Source organism: Grus americana, chromosome 7, assembly GCF_028858705.1.
Source record: "Grus americana isolate bGruAme1 chromosome 7, bGruAme1.mat, whole genome shotgun sequence".
NCBI classification, from domain to species: Eukaryota; Metazoa; Chordata; class Aves; order Gruiformes; family Gruidae; genus Grus; species Grus americana.
The window spans coordinates 7,177,560-7,191,992 of NC_072858.1; the positions used below are offsets into that span (position 1 = coordinate 7,177,560).

The window sequence follows — 14,433 nt, forward strand, 5'->3', positions numbered from 1 at the left end:
GCACTTTCGAAATTAATCAGACAAAGATAAAGCTATGCTGATAAGGTCCTGATTTTTCCTCAGGTCACAGTGTTTTTAAATACTGGCAAACAATCTGAGACCCGCTCCTGAGATCAGTGGAAGCGGATGAGTAGGAGGGTACAAGGGAGTTGCTCTGCAGGTTGAGAACACAAACATGTCTTTCTTGAAGCAGTGAAGATATGCAAACTTCATTTACGTTTCTTTGTGATTACCAGAAAATTGCAACACTTATCTAAGCTAAAAATGGTTTGCTGCTTTAGCTTTCCAAGCTTAATAGCCGTTATAAATGATGCTACTGACATTTACATTATATTACGCATCCCACTCAGTAAATGCAAAGATGCAGCAGAAATGAACAAAAATGGCCTTTCTGTCCTTTTTCTAGCTGTGCTTAAGGTGCAGATAGAAATAAAGCAACAGCCAAAACAGGCGTGTGAATATGCTGATCTATGCATGGTCCACCAAACCAGCTTTTGGTCTGTGAGACCAACCGTGACTCGCTGGTGTCTACAAAGACAGAAAATGGACAGTACTGGATATTGGTTTGAACAAACCAATTGATGTACACAGGGCGATATTTACATCGAAGAAAAACACTGTTAGGTCAACTATCTAAGAAAAAAAATGCAACAGGGACAAATTCTTTTCATTGCTTGCCTTTATCAAAGCAACTCAAGATAGACCTGTTCCACAGTGCAATCAGTGGCATCTTCTGATTTTATAAAATAGGACAATTTTGTCTCATGCTAAAATAGAAAACAGTGTTTCTATTTGGAAAACAAATGACATGCTTTTGGCTAGACACCTCTGCTTTTATCTACATTTTTCAGCTAATTTTGATTTGCCAAGGGCAAAAACCCACACAGTGGAAGCTTACTTTTAGTGATAACCCACTCTTCATTTCTGTTCTTCCATCACAGTAATCAGAATATTTAGTAGCAAATGAAAACAAAACCTAATTATACTTGAAGGAAACTATGCAGTAGTAAAAAATGTGATTTTAGCTGTTACACTGTTTATTGAGAATATAAACGGTTTCGTATGTTATTTGTGCTTTTCCTCAGGAGACAGAAAACACTGTAAAACAGTGAAGTTGTGCAGGCGCTGTACGGATCACGAATCGAGTGGGAAGGGTGGTGTAACAGCCACAGCCACGTTTATGTATTTCTTTTCAGGAGATTTTGCCGTGGCAGTGCCCGTTTCGCCGGCCGCGCCCTGCTGCCTGCGGGGCGCGTTCCCGCTAGAGGGGGATGTAGCCCAAGGGCCCTAGAGCCAGCGCAGGCCCCGGCCTCGGCGGGACAGGCCCGCGGCGCTCCCCTCAGCGGGAAAGAGAAGCCAAAGGCGGGACCTGCCGGAGCCTTTCCTCTCGAGTTGCAGTTAATTACCGGGCTGGGGAGGAACTGGGGAAGGGGAGCGCCGTCCCCGCTCCGCTCCGGGCACGGTACCTCCCGCCCCGCCGCCTCCTCACAGCGCCGGCGGACTACGGGCCGTCCCACAATGCACAGCGGCCAGGCCGCCTGCGTGCGGCCCCACCTTCTTCCGCGCTCCAGCCAATCGCAGCTCCGTCTCTCCGGACTACGCTTCCCAGCATGCTCCGCGGTGAGGGGAGCTCTTGGTCCGCCCGCCGTCTTCCGCCTGCCGCAAAGTGTCGCGCCGTGCGGCCGGAGCCTGGGCTGGCGGCCGCGGGCCGTGCCCGGAGCCGTGCCGCGGCGAACCCCGCCGGGCGGAGAGCGGCCGCCATGGGCGGCGGGCGGTGATCTCCCGCCTCGCTCCGCCTCGCTCCCCGCCGCGCCGGCAGGCAGGCAGCCGCCATGGAGGAGGAGAGCATGGAGGAGGAGGGCGGCTGTGAGGCCATGATGGACGACCAGAACCACAACAACTGGGGCGCCGGCGGCTACGGGCGGCACTTGCTGGGCCCCGCCGCGGCGCCGCTCGGTGACAGCCTGCTGCGCGGGGCCGTCGCCGGGCCCCCGACCGGGCCGGAGCTCCCCGCGGTGCCCGAGGCCAACGGCGTGCTGCGGGGCTGCGAGCCGGGGGGCGCCGCGGGCAAGGGGGGAGCCGGAGCCATCGCCGCCGCCATCAACATCAACGCCTCGACCTCCAAGTTCCGTGAGTGACCGCCCTGCCCTCCGCCCCGGGGGCCTCCGGCGCACGGGGTGGGGGGACTTCGCCCCCGGGCTGCTCCGCGGCCCCGTCGCCAGCTCCCTCCTCAGCCTGCGCCCCCCCCCCGCTCCCTCAGCCCCTGCGCGCCTTTCCCGCGCCTGCGGCCGGGCTGGGGTCTGCCCTGCCGCCGGTCCCTTACGCGGGTCTTGGCCCAAGAGGCTTCTGGAAGCGAAGCCAAGTGGGTTGAGGCGCCTTAGAAGGAGAAAATAACGTCCTTCTTGCACGCACCCCAACTTCTGCTGCTGCTTTCCTGTCACGGCGCGGTGACGTGGTAGGTCTGGCTGTAGAACTGGGAGAGCCAGTGTAGGCAGGGCTGTCAGCTGTACAGAGGCACTGGTGCTTTTTCCGAAGCTCTTAGCTCAGGTCGTCTTTTCCTAAAGACTTTTTCTTTCCGCCTGAAAAACCCAAAGATGGGTCTGAAAGCTGTTCGTGATTGCTGACGGCAGATGGCAATGTGTGCAGAGCCCCTGGAGGGGATGTACGTCTGCAAAGGCCTGATGAGAACAACTGAAGATGAATTTGTGCCCCAAAAGATAGTTTTGAAACATCTTTTGTGTGTAGCTTTTAACAGAAATGGTATATTTTTCTGTTGTTTTGCTGAGCTAAGGTTGAGGGAAGGGAAGATCTTTCTGCTGTTCGTTTCATTTCTACTTTTATTCCCAGAAGTCACGCCCCTGTGCAAAATAGGTCCTTTTCTCTAATGGCTGTAGGAAAACTTGAATTTGGCAAGTTAAAACTATTCCTGGAAATGTAACCATGTAACTGCCATGATGAAATTTTGATGGGAAATGCACGGGTTTTTGGGTTTTTTTCTTTGTTTCCCTCCTTTCCCCAGTGCTAGCTCACTAGTCCAGCTTCTCGGCAGCTCACCTCCAGAGCTGATCAGAAGCTTGAAGTTCAGGCTTCTGGATCCCTGCTTCTCTGGTAGCCTGGGTTTCATGGCTCTAGGCACATTGCCGAGGCCAGCAGCTTTGAAGTTGAGGATCCCAGACTCCGTGAGCTTTCTGGCTCTCTGCCTGCCTTCCTTGTCAGGGCTCCAGGTATCTTGGGGTGGCTCGTAAGCACTTGAGTCAGTTGAAATGAAATGTTGTTCAGCCTTGCTAAACTAAGCTCTTGAATTCCCAATCCAGAAATTTAGAGTCTTAGTTTTTCTTCTGTTTCAGAATAAAAATGGTTTTCAAGCTGGATCTTCACCAAATGGGAAGGTGACTTTCCAGCTAGTCAACAATTTATGTCTGAGGGGGAGAAGTGGCTCTGTGTGATTTTGCTTTGGGTTTTTGAGTTCTCGTTTTCACTTCTTAGGCATTGGTATCCCAACACAATATCTGTCTTACTCATATTAAGTGTTGTTTTAAAGAAAATTACAATTCCTTTAAAATACAAAATTCTCTGAGTTAAGTTCATTAGAACTTTTCTGCACCTTGTGTTGTGGATAATTTTCATGTTAGGTGTATGTGAACATAACAAGTCCAGTGAAGTAATATGGACTGAGAAAGTACGGGAGCTGAGTTGGGATCCTGTCTGTTCTAATCCTGGCTCTGGCAGAGGATCCCTTAATCTCCTCTGTTTAATTTTCATGTATAGAAAAAGGGAAGAAGGTCACTTTCAGTGTAAACGTACAGTGAAAAGGGAGACAGCATGTGCTAGATCCCTTTCTGCCTGCTCTGTCTTAGCCGTGGCAGAACATGCAGAGAGAAGCTATTGTCAGTGTTAAGCTCGATAGGAAAGTTGTCTGTGCTCTGCTGCATGAGAAGCTTCTTGCAGTTGAATGAGCAGGGACTCATGCCTTGCTTCATGACAAAGAGGGTTAGTCTTTGACAGATGATCCTACAGGTGACCTTAAAAAATGTGGGTGATGTATGGTTTCCAACAATCCTATGATAAATTGGAATGCCTCTGACATTCAGATAGGGCTCTCCCTCCTAATTTTTTTCTCCAAAACAAAAACCCTAATGCTTATGTTCCAATACATAATTACCTGTAGCGTGTTGGTTTCGCTCATGTTCATAGTTGCAAACTGAAGTGCCTAGTGAGCCTTTTTTGGTCTAATTCAGCTGGCAGAATAATGGAGGAAGAAAGTTAGAAAGATTTTAAAGAGTTTTCATCTAAGGGGCCAAATCCAGTTCTCTTTCCTTGAGCTTTTTATGAAATTGAGAACTAAAATCAGATATAATAATGTGTAGTTCATTTAGTAGCTTTTCTTTTAGTTAAAGCACCTTGAGAAAATTTTCCATGTTTTGGTAAACTTTTAATCAAATCTTTATTTACAGTTGATCAGCTTTAGTCATAGATATGGATTTATAAAGCAATAGTATTATGAAAAATATTTTTCAAAGGCCATAAGGGACAAAATAAGAGTAAGAGCATTTAATACTTTAAACAAAACTCTTCCATACTAGTAATTGCAGTGTACCTGAATTGTGAAGCAAATGAGGAGTTTTCATTCTTGGGTTTTTTTTCATCCCTTTCAAGCAAAGATGATTATTAATGTATTTGACCCCAGTCCTGGTTAGGATGGGCAGATGTGGCTGCGAGCGTTGGCGAATGCATTAAATCTGTTGCATAATGTAGTTCAGCGCATGTGCTTTGCTGCATGGGCAAATTGTCTGATGAAGAAAAAGTTTAAGATTACTTTTACTAACCAGCCTTAACACAGACTGAGAAACATGTAATAAAAATAGAACAGAATTGAAAGCAACTACAGGGCAGACTCATCAACTTGTTAATGTAAGCTAGGAGGTGTCAGGCAGGGGATACAGCAAAATCTATTCTGTAAACACACGCATGACGGCTGAGAAAGAAAAACATAGAGCCGCAGTGATAGCTACACATCTGTAGATTAGTCTCAGACATCTGCTTGAGGAGTTTGTACACTTGGACAAAATATTTTGGGATTGTAGGGTGCGTTGCTAATTAAGCAGTAAGGCTTTATATATGTCACTTTGTGAGATGAAATAAAGCTTCTGAAAGATGCCTAGCTGCTTTCTTTGATTTTTATTGTCGGAATAAAAGACAGATAATTGTCAGATCAATATCTGCTTACTTGACAGTAGGCTGGATTGCCTGTCCTGCTCTGAACCCTGCTTTTTCATCTACAGATTTAAAAGGAGGGTGTTTTTTATATGTGAATGTATTAAGTGTTTTGAGTAGCTTTTCAGGTTAAGTTGTCTGGTCTGAGTAACAAAACCAACAGTATCAATGATTTTTTTTTTTTTAATTATTACTCTATTCTTCACATCCTGTGCCTGTTACTGTTCCAATATCTTTTTTGAGCTATGTGTGTTTGTAAGTTTTCCTTATTGATTTCATGGGGGATGAAAACCTACTCCTGGACTTTTTGTTTTTGTTTCTTTAAAATCTTAGTGGGCTTTTGCCATTCTTCTGATTTAAGCTGAGGTCAATGAATTTGGTAGCTTGGAGCAGGCTATGTTTCAATATGGCTATCATACTGCAATATCTAGGTTATGATATGAAGCTTATGCATATTTTTCACTTAAATGGTTTCATTGCTCTACTTGACTTAAACAGTTTTTCTTTTGAACTTTTCTGTATATGGAAAAGCAGCAATTGCTTCTCAGGCCGTACTTGTGAAGTCTTTTATAATTGGCTGGAAAATACTGGCTCCCTTTCCACTTGATCAGACTGATTTCTCTCCCAGCCCCACCCCAAAATTGATGTAATTAGATAAAATCATGCGTTCTAGCATGCTTTGTTACAAAATGTCTGTGTCACTTCCCAGAAACTTAATAAATCTCAACGAAATGAAAGTAATTTTCTAGTACCACCCTTTCCTTGTGATTTGGAAATGGTGGCTGCTGGACAAATCCTTTTAAATCTTGAATACCTGATGTAGGGATAAACATTTAATAATATCCTAAAAAGGTGGAAAAGTAAAAAAAAAAAAAAGTTTCTAAGACAGCACTTTGTCTTTTCTTTCTAAGGATTTGTGTGTGTGATTCCTTTCCTTCCTGGTCCTGAGGTTGTTCTAGCAGAGTTTGTAATTGGAGGGTCCTACTTTAAGTCATACTTTGCTTTTTGTGTATGTGTGTGTAAGCACTGCCAGAAAAAAAGGATGTTACTGACTTGTGACAGTTATTAAAATTTTAAAGTAATATGTTTTCTGGATTAGAGGAATAAAAATAGTGATTGTTCAGTGCGTAGTCTTTGGACTCTTAACTATGTAAATATTATGGTTGGCTTAGTTTCAGAACTGAAGTGTAGAAATCAAATGCAATAATACTTGTGAGAGTCTTTTGAATAAAAACGAAGCTTTTCTGGGCCCTGTAGGGATGAGAACTCAAGCAAGTCATTGTGAGACAGATGAATAAGGAGGAATTTACTGTCAAGCAGGTGCTGCACTGTTCCTGACTGTATGGATGCTTTCACATCGTGGAGCTGACTTGCTGGACACGTTAACTTATGTCCTGGTAGTTGTGCACCCGGACACGTAACTTTTATCAACTTGCTAGCAAATGGTGTCGTACCTTCAGATGGCAGGCTGGAGTGTCGGGACGGCATCCTACAACGTTTGGTGGTGCTTCACTAATTGCACTTGTATGATGTTAGCTAGATCTGTTTTTGTAACAGGTATGAAGCAGAAGTGAACCAGTGGCTAGTTGGGGGAAGCGGGGGCTAGGTGTACTGCACTAACATTCTTCACTAAGCAAGGTTTTGGGCTTTAATGCCCTAAAAAGACACACAACAGGAATCTGTAATACCTGCTCTTACAGATAGTCTTCAAACACTTTCTTGTCTCATTTATTCCACATTCCTCTCTTCACTCCACATTCTCTTTGTACTCTTCTTTTTCTTATGGTAACTGTTTTGCCTGTATTTTGCTAGAATTGTTCTTCATAATGCTGCCAAAAGTGACTTACTTAGCTCCTTTCAAACCTTTGTGAAAATAACATTTCAGAAATCTTGCTCCTCACACCCAGCAGTGAATCTACATTTATGTGTGTAGCCCTATTCAAACTCTTTCTTTCCAGTGCAGTGTCTAAACTGGATTGTTTGGGGTTGGAACTATCTTTATTCTCTGTTCCATGTAGCCCAGACCCACATGTGGATTTCCTGGACAGTTTTGATATGAATATACCCTGTGCTGTTACTTACTGAGGGCTTTGTTTTGAGTGGCTGTTGTGAAGCTGTGGTGGTGTGCCAAGCCAGCAAGGTAGTCCTGTGAGTACATCTCTGAAGGGAAGGTGCTAACCCTTCTGCCATGGCTGCTGTTGGAACTGAGCCACGTGTGGTTAGTTCAGAAATCCTCCCTGAAAAGAGAGAGATTAAAACTCTTCTGAGTGGCTTGTGCAAGAGGGTGCAGTTGGGAAGCTCATGAAAATCAAGGAGTGATGGGGAATGCTAATTTAAATACCTCCTATTCTTCCCTGTGTTGATTCTTATCTGGAAAAGGAGTATTACTGTGTCTGCTAGAGGAGGAACTGTAATACGTATCCAAAAAAGTTGCCCGGGAGCCTAACTGCAGTTGAAGGCAGAGGGAATTGCATCAGCTTTTAGGCCAAGGAAGCTGCTGGTCCCACCTGAGACATGTAAAATTAATACATCTGCTGAGAAGGAGTATTCCAAAAACTACCAGTCTTGGCCAAAGCTTGTTCTCCTGCATGTGAGGACCCAGTGTTAACTATTGCATAATTTATTAATCTGAACTTTTTTCTTGTTTTTTCTTTTTTAAAAATTATTATATTGTCATGCTAGAACTCCTAGGAGTTTGTTTTTTCCCTGCTACTTGGGCCCCTAAGAAATATCCAAGCACTGATTTGGCAGGCTTTCTCATTTTATTTTATTTTCTGTAAATAAAAAGGTAAAAATTCAAGTCTGGGCTTTAGTTTTGGATGAGGTTATCTTTGCGGAAGTGTACTGTTTCCTTTTTTTTTTTTTTGGCCAGCTTATTTGTGTTATCTGAAACTGCAGAGCATTCACTTGCTTCTAATCTTTTAGCTAAAGTTACTAAATGTAGTTTTGTCTTTTTCTTGTAGTAATGAATGTTATAACAATTGAAGACTATAAGAGCACATACTGGCCAAAGCTGGACAGTGCCATAGATCAGCTTTTAACTCAGAGTCCTGGTGACTACATCCCTATCTCCTATGAACAAATATACAGGTAAGGAAATCTCTTAAGTGCTATGTTACTTTTTTTTTTCTTTAAAGTTAATTGTTTGTTTTATCTTGCAGCCTATGTCATATTTTGTATTTATGAGGAGGAAAGTGGAAAGGTTATGTGAAGTACAATATTGTTTAAATGGTTGGAATGAGTGAATAATAGACACATATCTTGACATCCCATGTTAACAGGAATAAATGCTAAAGAATTAAAATGCATAAGTACTGAAAACATTAACATTAAAGTAAGCACCATGTTTGCTTAGTGTAATATATTAAGAAATGTATTGAAGTTTCAACATCCCTTTGAGAAAAGGGGAAGAAGAGACTGGCATGGAAGGTGTTTGACTTAATGTTTCAGAAGGCTGCTTTGTCACGTCTGATAGGAACCAATTTGGTGCAGTAGCAGTGCAGAAGTAAACAGAAGCACTTGGTGCCAAGGTCCATCTGTATAAACTGTCATTTGTGTGTTTTGCATAAGGCAGATTTGGTTTGGTTTCACCCTTGCCCAGCCATCCCACTGCATGTGCCATTAGAGGCTGGCTGAAGGACTGACACAAAGTTCAGTTGTTTCTGGCTCCATTCTTGTCTGGAAAACATTTGATTTGTACCTGGCCCAGAGCTGCAGTTTACTTTAAAAGGGATCTAGTTACACCAGAACTGCCCTGCAGACTAAGCTAGTGCACAGTCCTGCGGACGGTGGGAGATTTGCCTCAAAACCATACTACTGCTCCAGACCAAAATGCTAAATGCTTTGGAGACCTAGCAGTTTCTTAAGAGATTGACTAAAATGGAGATGTTGTTTTGTAGGTGACAAGTATCCAGGGTGTTGGTAAACAGGATGGAAACTGGGCAGCTGCTGCTGCATTTACTGGCCAAGATGCGGTTAAAACTACTGGCCCTTGCCAGCAACAGAACTAGTAGCACTGCTGTCCTGGTTTTCTTTACCATAGCGTTGCATTCTATGAAATGACACTGGCAGCTCAGTCACTGATTGCTGTTGAGGCCTTCAGCTCTGTTGTCTCTTGCCTGCTTGCTCTTAGCCACTTTGTCTCTCAGTATGAAACTTTGGATTAGGGAACCAAATACAAGAAGGGCTGGTGTTTAGTCTTCCCTCTTAACTCCAGTTAAAAACTTTATTAAATTTCCTCTTTCCTCTCCAAACTTTTGGAACTGCTGTTATCAGGGATCAGACATCAGCATGTGTCTCAATAATTGAGATGGTAAATTTGAATTGAGAGACATTTTACAGCTTTAGTGTAAGTAGTCAAAATCCTTTTCGTAGCTTGAAATCCCCAATGCGCAACCAGCCGTCAGTGAGTTAAGCCAACACCTTCCCATAGTCATCTCTGATAGAGTAGGTGAGCAAAATTAATGCTTTAATACCTAGAGTAGATCTGTACCTAGTTATGGTTTTCAGATAACTGCAGTTTATCTTTGCCCTCCTTTTACTGCTCAAAAGTTTTATTTATTAAAGGAATAATGGTCTTTAAGTTTCTTGTAGATAAGCCTTACACATCAGGGGGGCACTTGATGAAGTATTGTAATGATGTGCGCATGTCTGTTGCATGTATTTTACCAAAACAAAAGATTATCTGTAGTTTAGTGTTACTGATAAAGCTAGCATGTGTCAGGTTTTTTTTTAAGTTTTCTTTTAAAAATTATGTCTGTGGATGTAGTTACTGTGACACAGCCTCTTCCAACCAGGAGGTTGGGGTTTTTTATTTTATTTTAGAGGGTGTCCCTTTGCCTGACTTACAAGCTAGACAACTAGACAATAGATTGAGGATGGAAGAAAAACTGCTTTTTTGTTGAATTCAATGATGATGCTTGCTCGGAGTATTACAAAAAGTAATAACAACTTGAGGTTTAGATCCTCTCTGCTTCTCTAGGGTAGTTCTTTAGTCTGAAAATAGGGTGTTTTTTGGAGTGGTTCAAGCAGCTATGTATCTTACATTTTTTTTTTTTTACAGTGAAACTGAGCTGAAAATACAGTGGTATTTTTGATCATCTTTGTGCTGACTAAAGGAATCAAGGTTTCCATAATAATGCAAACTCAAAATATGTTATTAGATACCCAGACCACTATATTTGACATGATCAGTGATAACTGTAGGTGTCTACTCCACAGCAGTGAAAGCTAGGAGGTGACTTCAGAGGTGTGTATGCAGATAGTTTACCCATAAGAAATCAAAGTGTGATTAGTGACTGTTTTCATCTTTGGGTCCAAAGCCTGCCTGTGCCTAGTCACTTCCTATTAAGAGGGTTAAATATATTGACAGAGACATGCAAAGGAAACTTTGAGATGAGGAAAAAGTGAACAGCTAAGTTGTGCTTCTGGCAGCTGTTAAAGCTGCCACCTAGGTATGATGCAATTAGATCACTGATCTGCAAGACAACTTAGAGATCTCAGGTCTTCATCCCCCTCAATAAATGTTTACATTCTAATATCCTGTTTGGGTCTTCCTTTTCCTGAGAGGTTTGGTTGTGCTAAGGGATGAGAAAGCTGGTGACTTCTTTGGGGTAATAGCAGGGCAAGGATGATTCACAGAATCAGCCCACAGTCAGGAACTGAAAACAGGATCTGAAAATGGGGAAGGAACCTCTAAATAGAAGTCTTGAAATAAAATGTAAACACACTCTGCACGTACATAGGAAGATGCGTGTTTGACTACAGAATGTGTTGCAGAAGTAGGTAGGTATAGCAGTATTGTATGTAAGCAGACTAAGCAGACCTGTACTTTAAAATTCAGTTTAGTTACATTGTTGTAAATGAAGTGGTCAACTTGTGGAAGTGACTATTTACTGGTTAGTTACAGAGCAAACAAACATATGGCCCTTTGCTGTTGTTACCTAGCTGATTGGTTTGTAGGAGATCACAAAAATCAGTCTGGCTTTTCTTATCAGTGTTTCTCTCTTTGATCTAAATTAGATCCAAATTAAATTGACATTTTTGCTGTTACTGCATCATACCAAAATGTCTTTTGCACTTGCTTGTTCCAAAATAGCATCTGCTATTGGTAGACTTCATGTGAAAGAAACAGGACGACTTTGTTATTTAAGGAATATCAAACTACAGATACTCAATAATTTTAAAAATATAATAGTAGGAGAGGTGTGGGGTATCTTTTGGTTTTTAAGAAATAGAATGGTTTGCCAAATGAGCAGACTTTGCATAGGGATGAATGCTGCATTTTTGTGGCTTTTGAAGTTGTCAAAAGGAGTAAAATCAGTAACTTTTAGAAGGTTGTAAATTCACTTCTAAAACCTTCCTCCAGAAGACTTTGAGGGTGTCAGTTATTGAATGAGAGCACTGTCTTGGCCCCTGAAGGCTTGGAGCTGGTACCTAACCTCTCACTTGCATTAGAAAATTCCGATAGCCCATAGTCTACAGTTTTAATCCCATCTTTGCAGTCTGTTTGTAATTGTACCACCTTCTCAGCAGAGAATCAGAATTTCACAATTCCTCTACAGGACACAGTGTTGCTGTACCATAGCTTCAGGCTTTTGGTGCTGTTAAAAACCTGCAGAATTCAAGTCTGGGATCTGGACCTCGGTATTTGTTTGCACATGTCCTAAGGAGCAGTCTCTGGCCTAAATTGCTCGCTGGCACACTACTCCATACAGAGGGATGGGGGGAGAGGGGAGCAGAACAGAGGTGTGGGGAGGAGATTTGGCTTGCCCAAGATACCAGGTGAAGTCTTCCTTGTGCCTCTTGATTTTTAATCGCTAGCTTTCAAAATGCTGTCTTCAAAGAATGAAAGCACTCAAGAGAAGTAAAAGCTGCTTGGTACAGATAATGTTGGTGTTAGTCCTGACAATGATGACTACCTTAATGTAAGGACTTGCTGAAAGTAATATATGTATTTGTTTTACAACTGTGGTAAATATGTTTTCAATACATAGCCTCACTTTGCAGATATGTTATATTGCAGTATGAGAGCGATAAAATGTTCTTAAAAAACAAAGGTAACACTGAAGACCAGAGTTAACTCAGCCAAGTTATGGAATGTAAAATTAAAATTTGTTGCTTTTTCTCTGCATCTTTGTTTATTATGAAAATGTAGGATTTTCTTAGAATTTAAGTAACAAAGGATGGAGTAACGTGCTTGAGTCTGTAATTTTAGAACTTTTACCTTTTCTTTTTAAAACACTAGCCCAGTTTTGGTGCAACTTCCGTGACTGCTTGTCAGTGTTGCCCTTCTTTTAATAAAGGTTTTGCTGTAGAATATGCATACAATCATTAAACCTGCCTATTTTACTGGAGGCTTCGTTCACATAGGAGAGACAAAAGGCAGAATTAGGAGTGTGCTGTTGACAGAATTATCCCGGCTGTTCTGAAGTGCACTGTTAACAGAACTCATTGTAAGTTCAAGTGAGGCCGGGGAGGGGGAATGGGATGGACACGTGGGGATCTCCCTCCAGGGGAGACTTCAGAGTCTGCCGGAGCTCATTCTAAGCTTAGGGCTGTGTTTAAAAGTTCACCAATTGTTCAGTTAGCCCTATTATCCTCTAAATTGAGACTTGAACAAAATATTTTGAAGTCTGTTACCCTTCATTGCAAACTGTTGTAAGTTCATTGTTTGTTCCTATATTTGTTTCTGCAGTTGTGTGTATAAGTGTGTATGCCAGCAGCATTCGGAACAGATGTATAGTGACCTAATAAAAAAGATAACTAACCACTTAGAGAGAGTCTCAAAGGAGCTGCAGGTAAGATGCTGCACAATCTAATTCTGTCTTTCCTGGGATCTGTGATTATATCAGAGCAGCATGTAGATGGCCCGTGGAGGGGATTGTCATTAAGACGATTTTTGCTAGCTTACTAAATTGTGGGCTGCTTCATTCACTAACTGGCTGTCAGACAGAATAGCAACTACTAGATGCAATTCTATGGCACCGATTAGCCTTAGAGATCTGAACTACATGGAGGGCAGTGGCTAAACCTGAAAATGTAATATAGAATAAAAAAATTAGAGAACGGGAAATCTACAGTATCATCTAGGATGTAAATGCTTCAGTCAGACCTGATCTAAGCACATGATGTCTGCCATTGCTGTGTTAATCTATATAAACAGTTATGGGCCTTGTTCATCACGAGCAGTGCAAAAGGGAAACCCTAAAGGAAAAAATTGAAGTGAATTAAATATGAATTGTGAAGTATAAATTAGGAATTACTGCATATGAAAGTTTTGTGCTACAGTTTATTCTGCATTTTTCTTGCCTATCTCTAGATGTCAGTGGTTTACAGCAGTCCTAATACAGTTGGTATATCCCTATCCTTCTCTGCATCTTATTTGTGCATCCATGTCTTGTTTTCATGTGTATTCCTTGTTGAAAATTTTCTTTAGGCTAGAATCTCCAGGCGTGTTCTTGAAATTGTCATTGCTGTAGCAGCAACACTCTTTCATTTCCCTACAGCTTTTGTCACTTCCATAACTGATGTTTGAGTTCTGTACTGACTTGCAGTGTGCCATGTGCAGATGCCAAATACAAAGGAACCCTAAACTACAGCAGCTCCTTCAGTGCTTCGAACAATTGATAACTAATTTTTGTCAGTCAAAAGCAGTCTTACCACTTTTAACTGCATCAGGTACTTCTGGCTAAGTGTGCATTCCTATGAAAATATATAGCACTGTGATCACTCTGATGTCCTCATTTCACTCTTTTCCTCTTGTTGCTTTCCTTATAAAGAAAAATAACCACCCTGCACTTAATGGCCATGGTCTTTGGGACAGTCTTTGCCTATAAAATATCTAGGTTGTCTTGAACTATGTTCTTTGCTTCTTATCTCTTTTACAATTTCTTTATTCCTCATGGAATGACAGCCTCACTGTTCTGTAAAAATTGGTTAGAGTAGATGGACAGAGTATTTAAAATAAAGCCTTCCCTTGGTTCTGGTGAGCTGCTGCAGCCTGTACATTTTTCTTTTGCTTGTGAGAGCTATGAATCATTGCAGCTGTACAGGTTTGTCCAGTTCTTCTGAAACATCCCATGGTAGTGTACTGCATTACTTTACTTTGAATTTGGGAATACCCCAAATTCTTTACTCCGTGGTAGTCCTTGATTGTTTCCTCTAATGTTCCAAAAGTGACTGAGGCAGCTGCTTTTAAAGTTTGCTTTAGCACATACA

General features: G+C 42.0%; 1 protein-coding gene across 2 annotated transcripts in view; it reads left to right on the top strand.

The window, feature by feature from the left end:
• Positions 1–1,667: 1,667 nt before the first annotated feature.
• The window catches only part of CACUL1 (CDK2 associated cullin domain 1), a 52,098-nt gene continuing 39,332 nt past the window's right edge, over positions 1,668–14,433 (top strand). For both annotated transcript variants that reach the window (XM_054831780.1, XM_054831782.1), the window contains exons 1-3: positions 1,668–2,130; positions 8,178–8,304; positions 12,911–13,013. In XM_054831780.1, the coding sequence (XP_054687755.1) occupies positions 1,833–2,130; positions 8,178–8,304; positions 12,911–13,013 (528 nt within the window). In that variant the 5' untranslated portion in view covers positions 1,668–1,832. The remainder of the gene's footprint in view (positions 2,131–8,177; positions 8,305–12,910; positions 13,014–14,433) is intronic.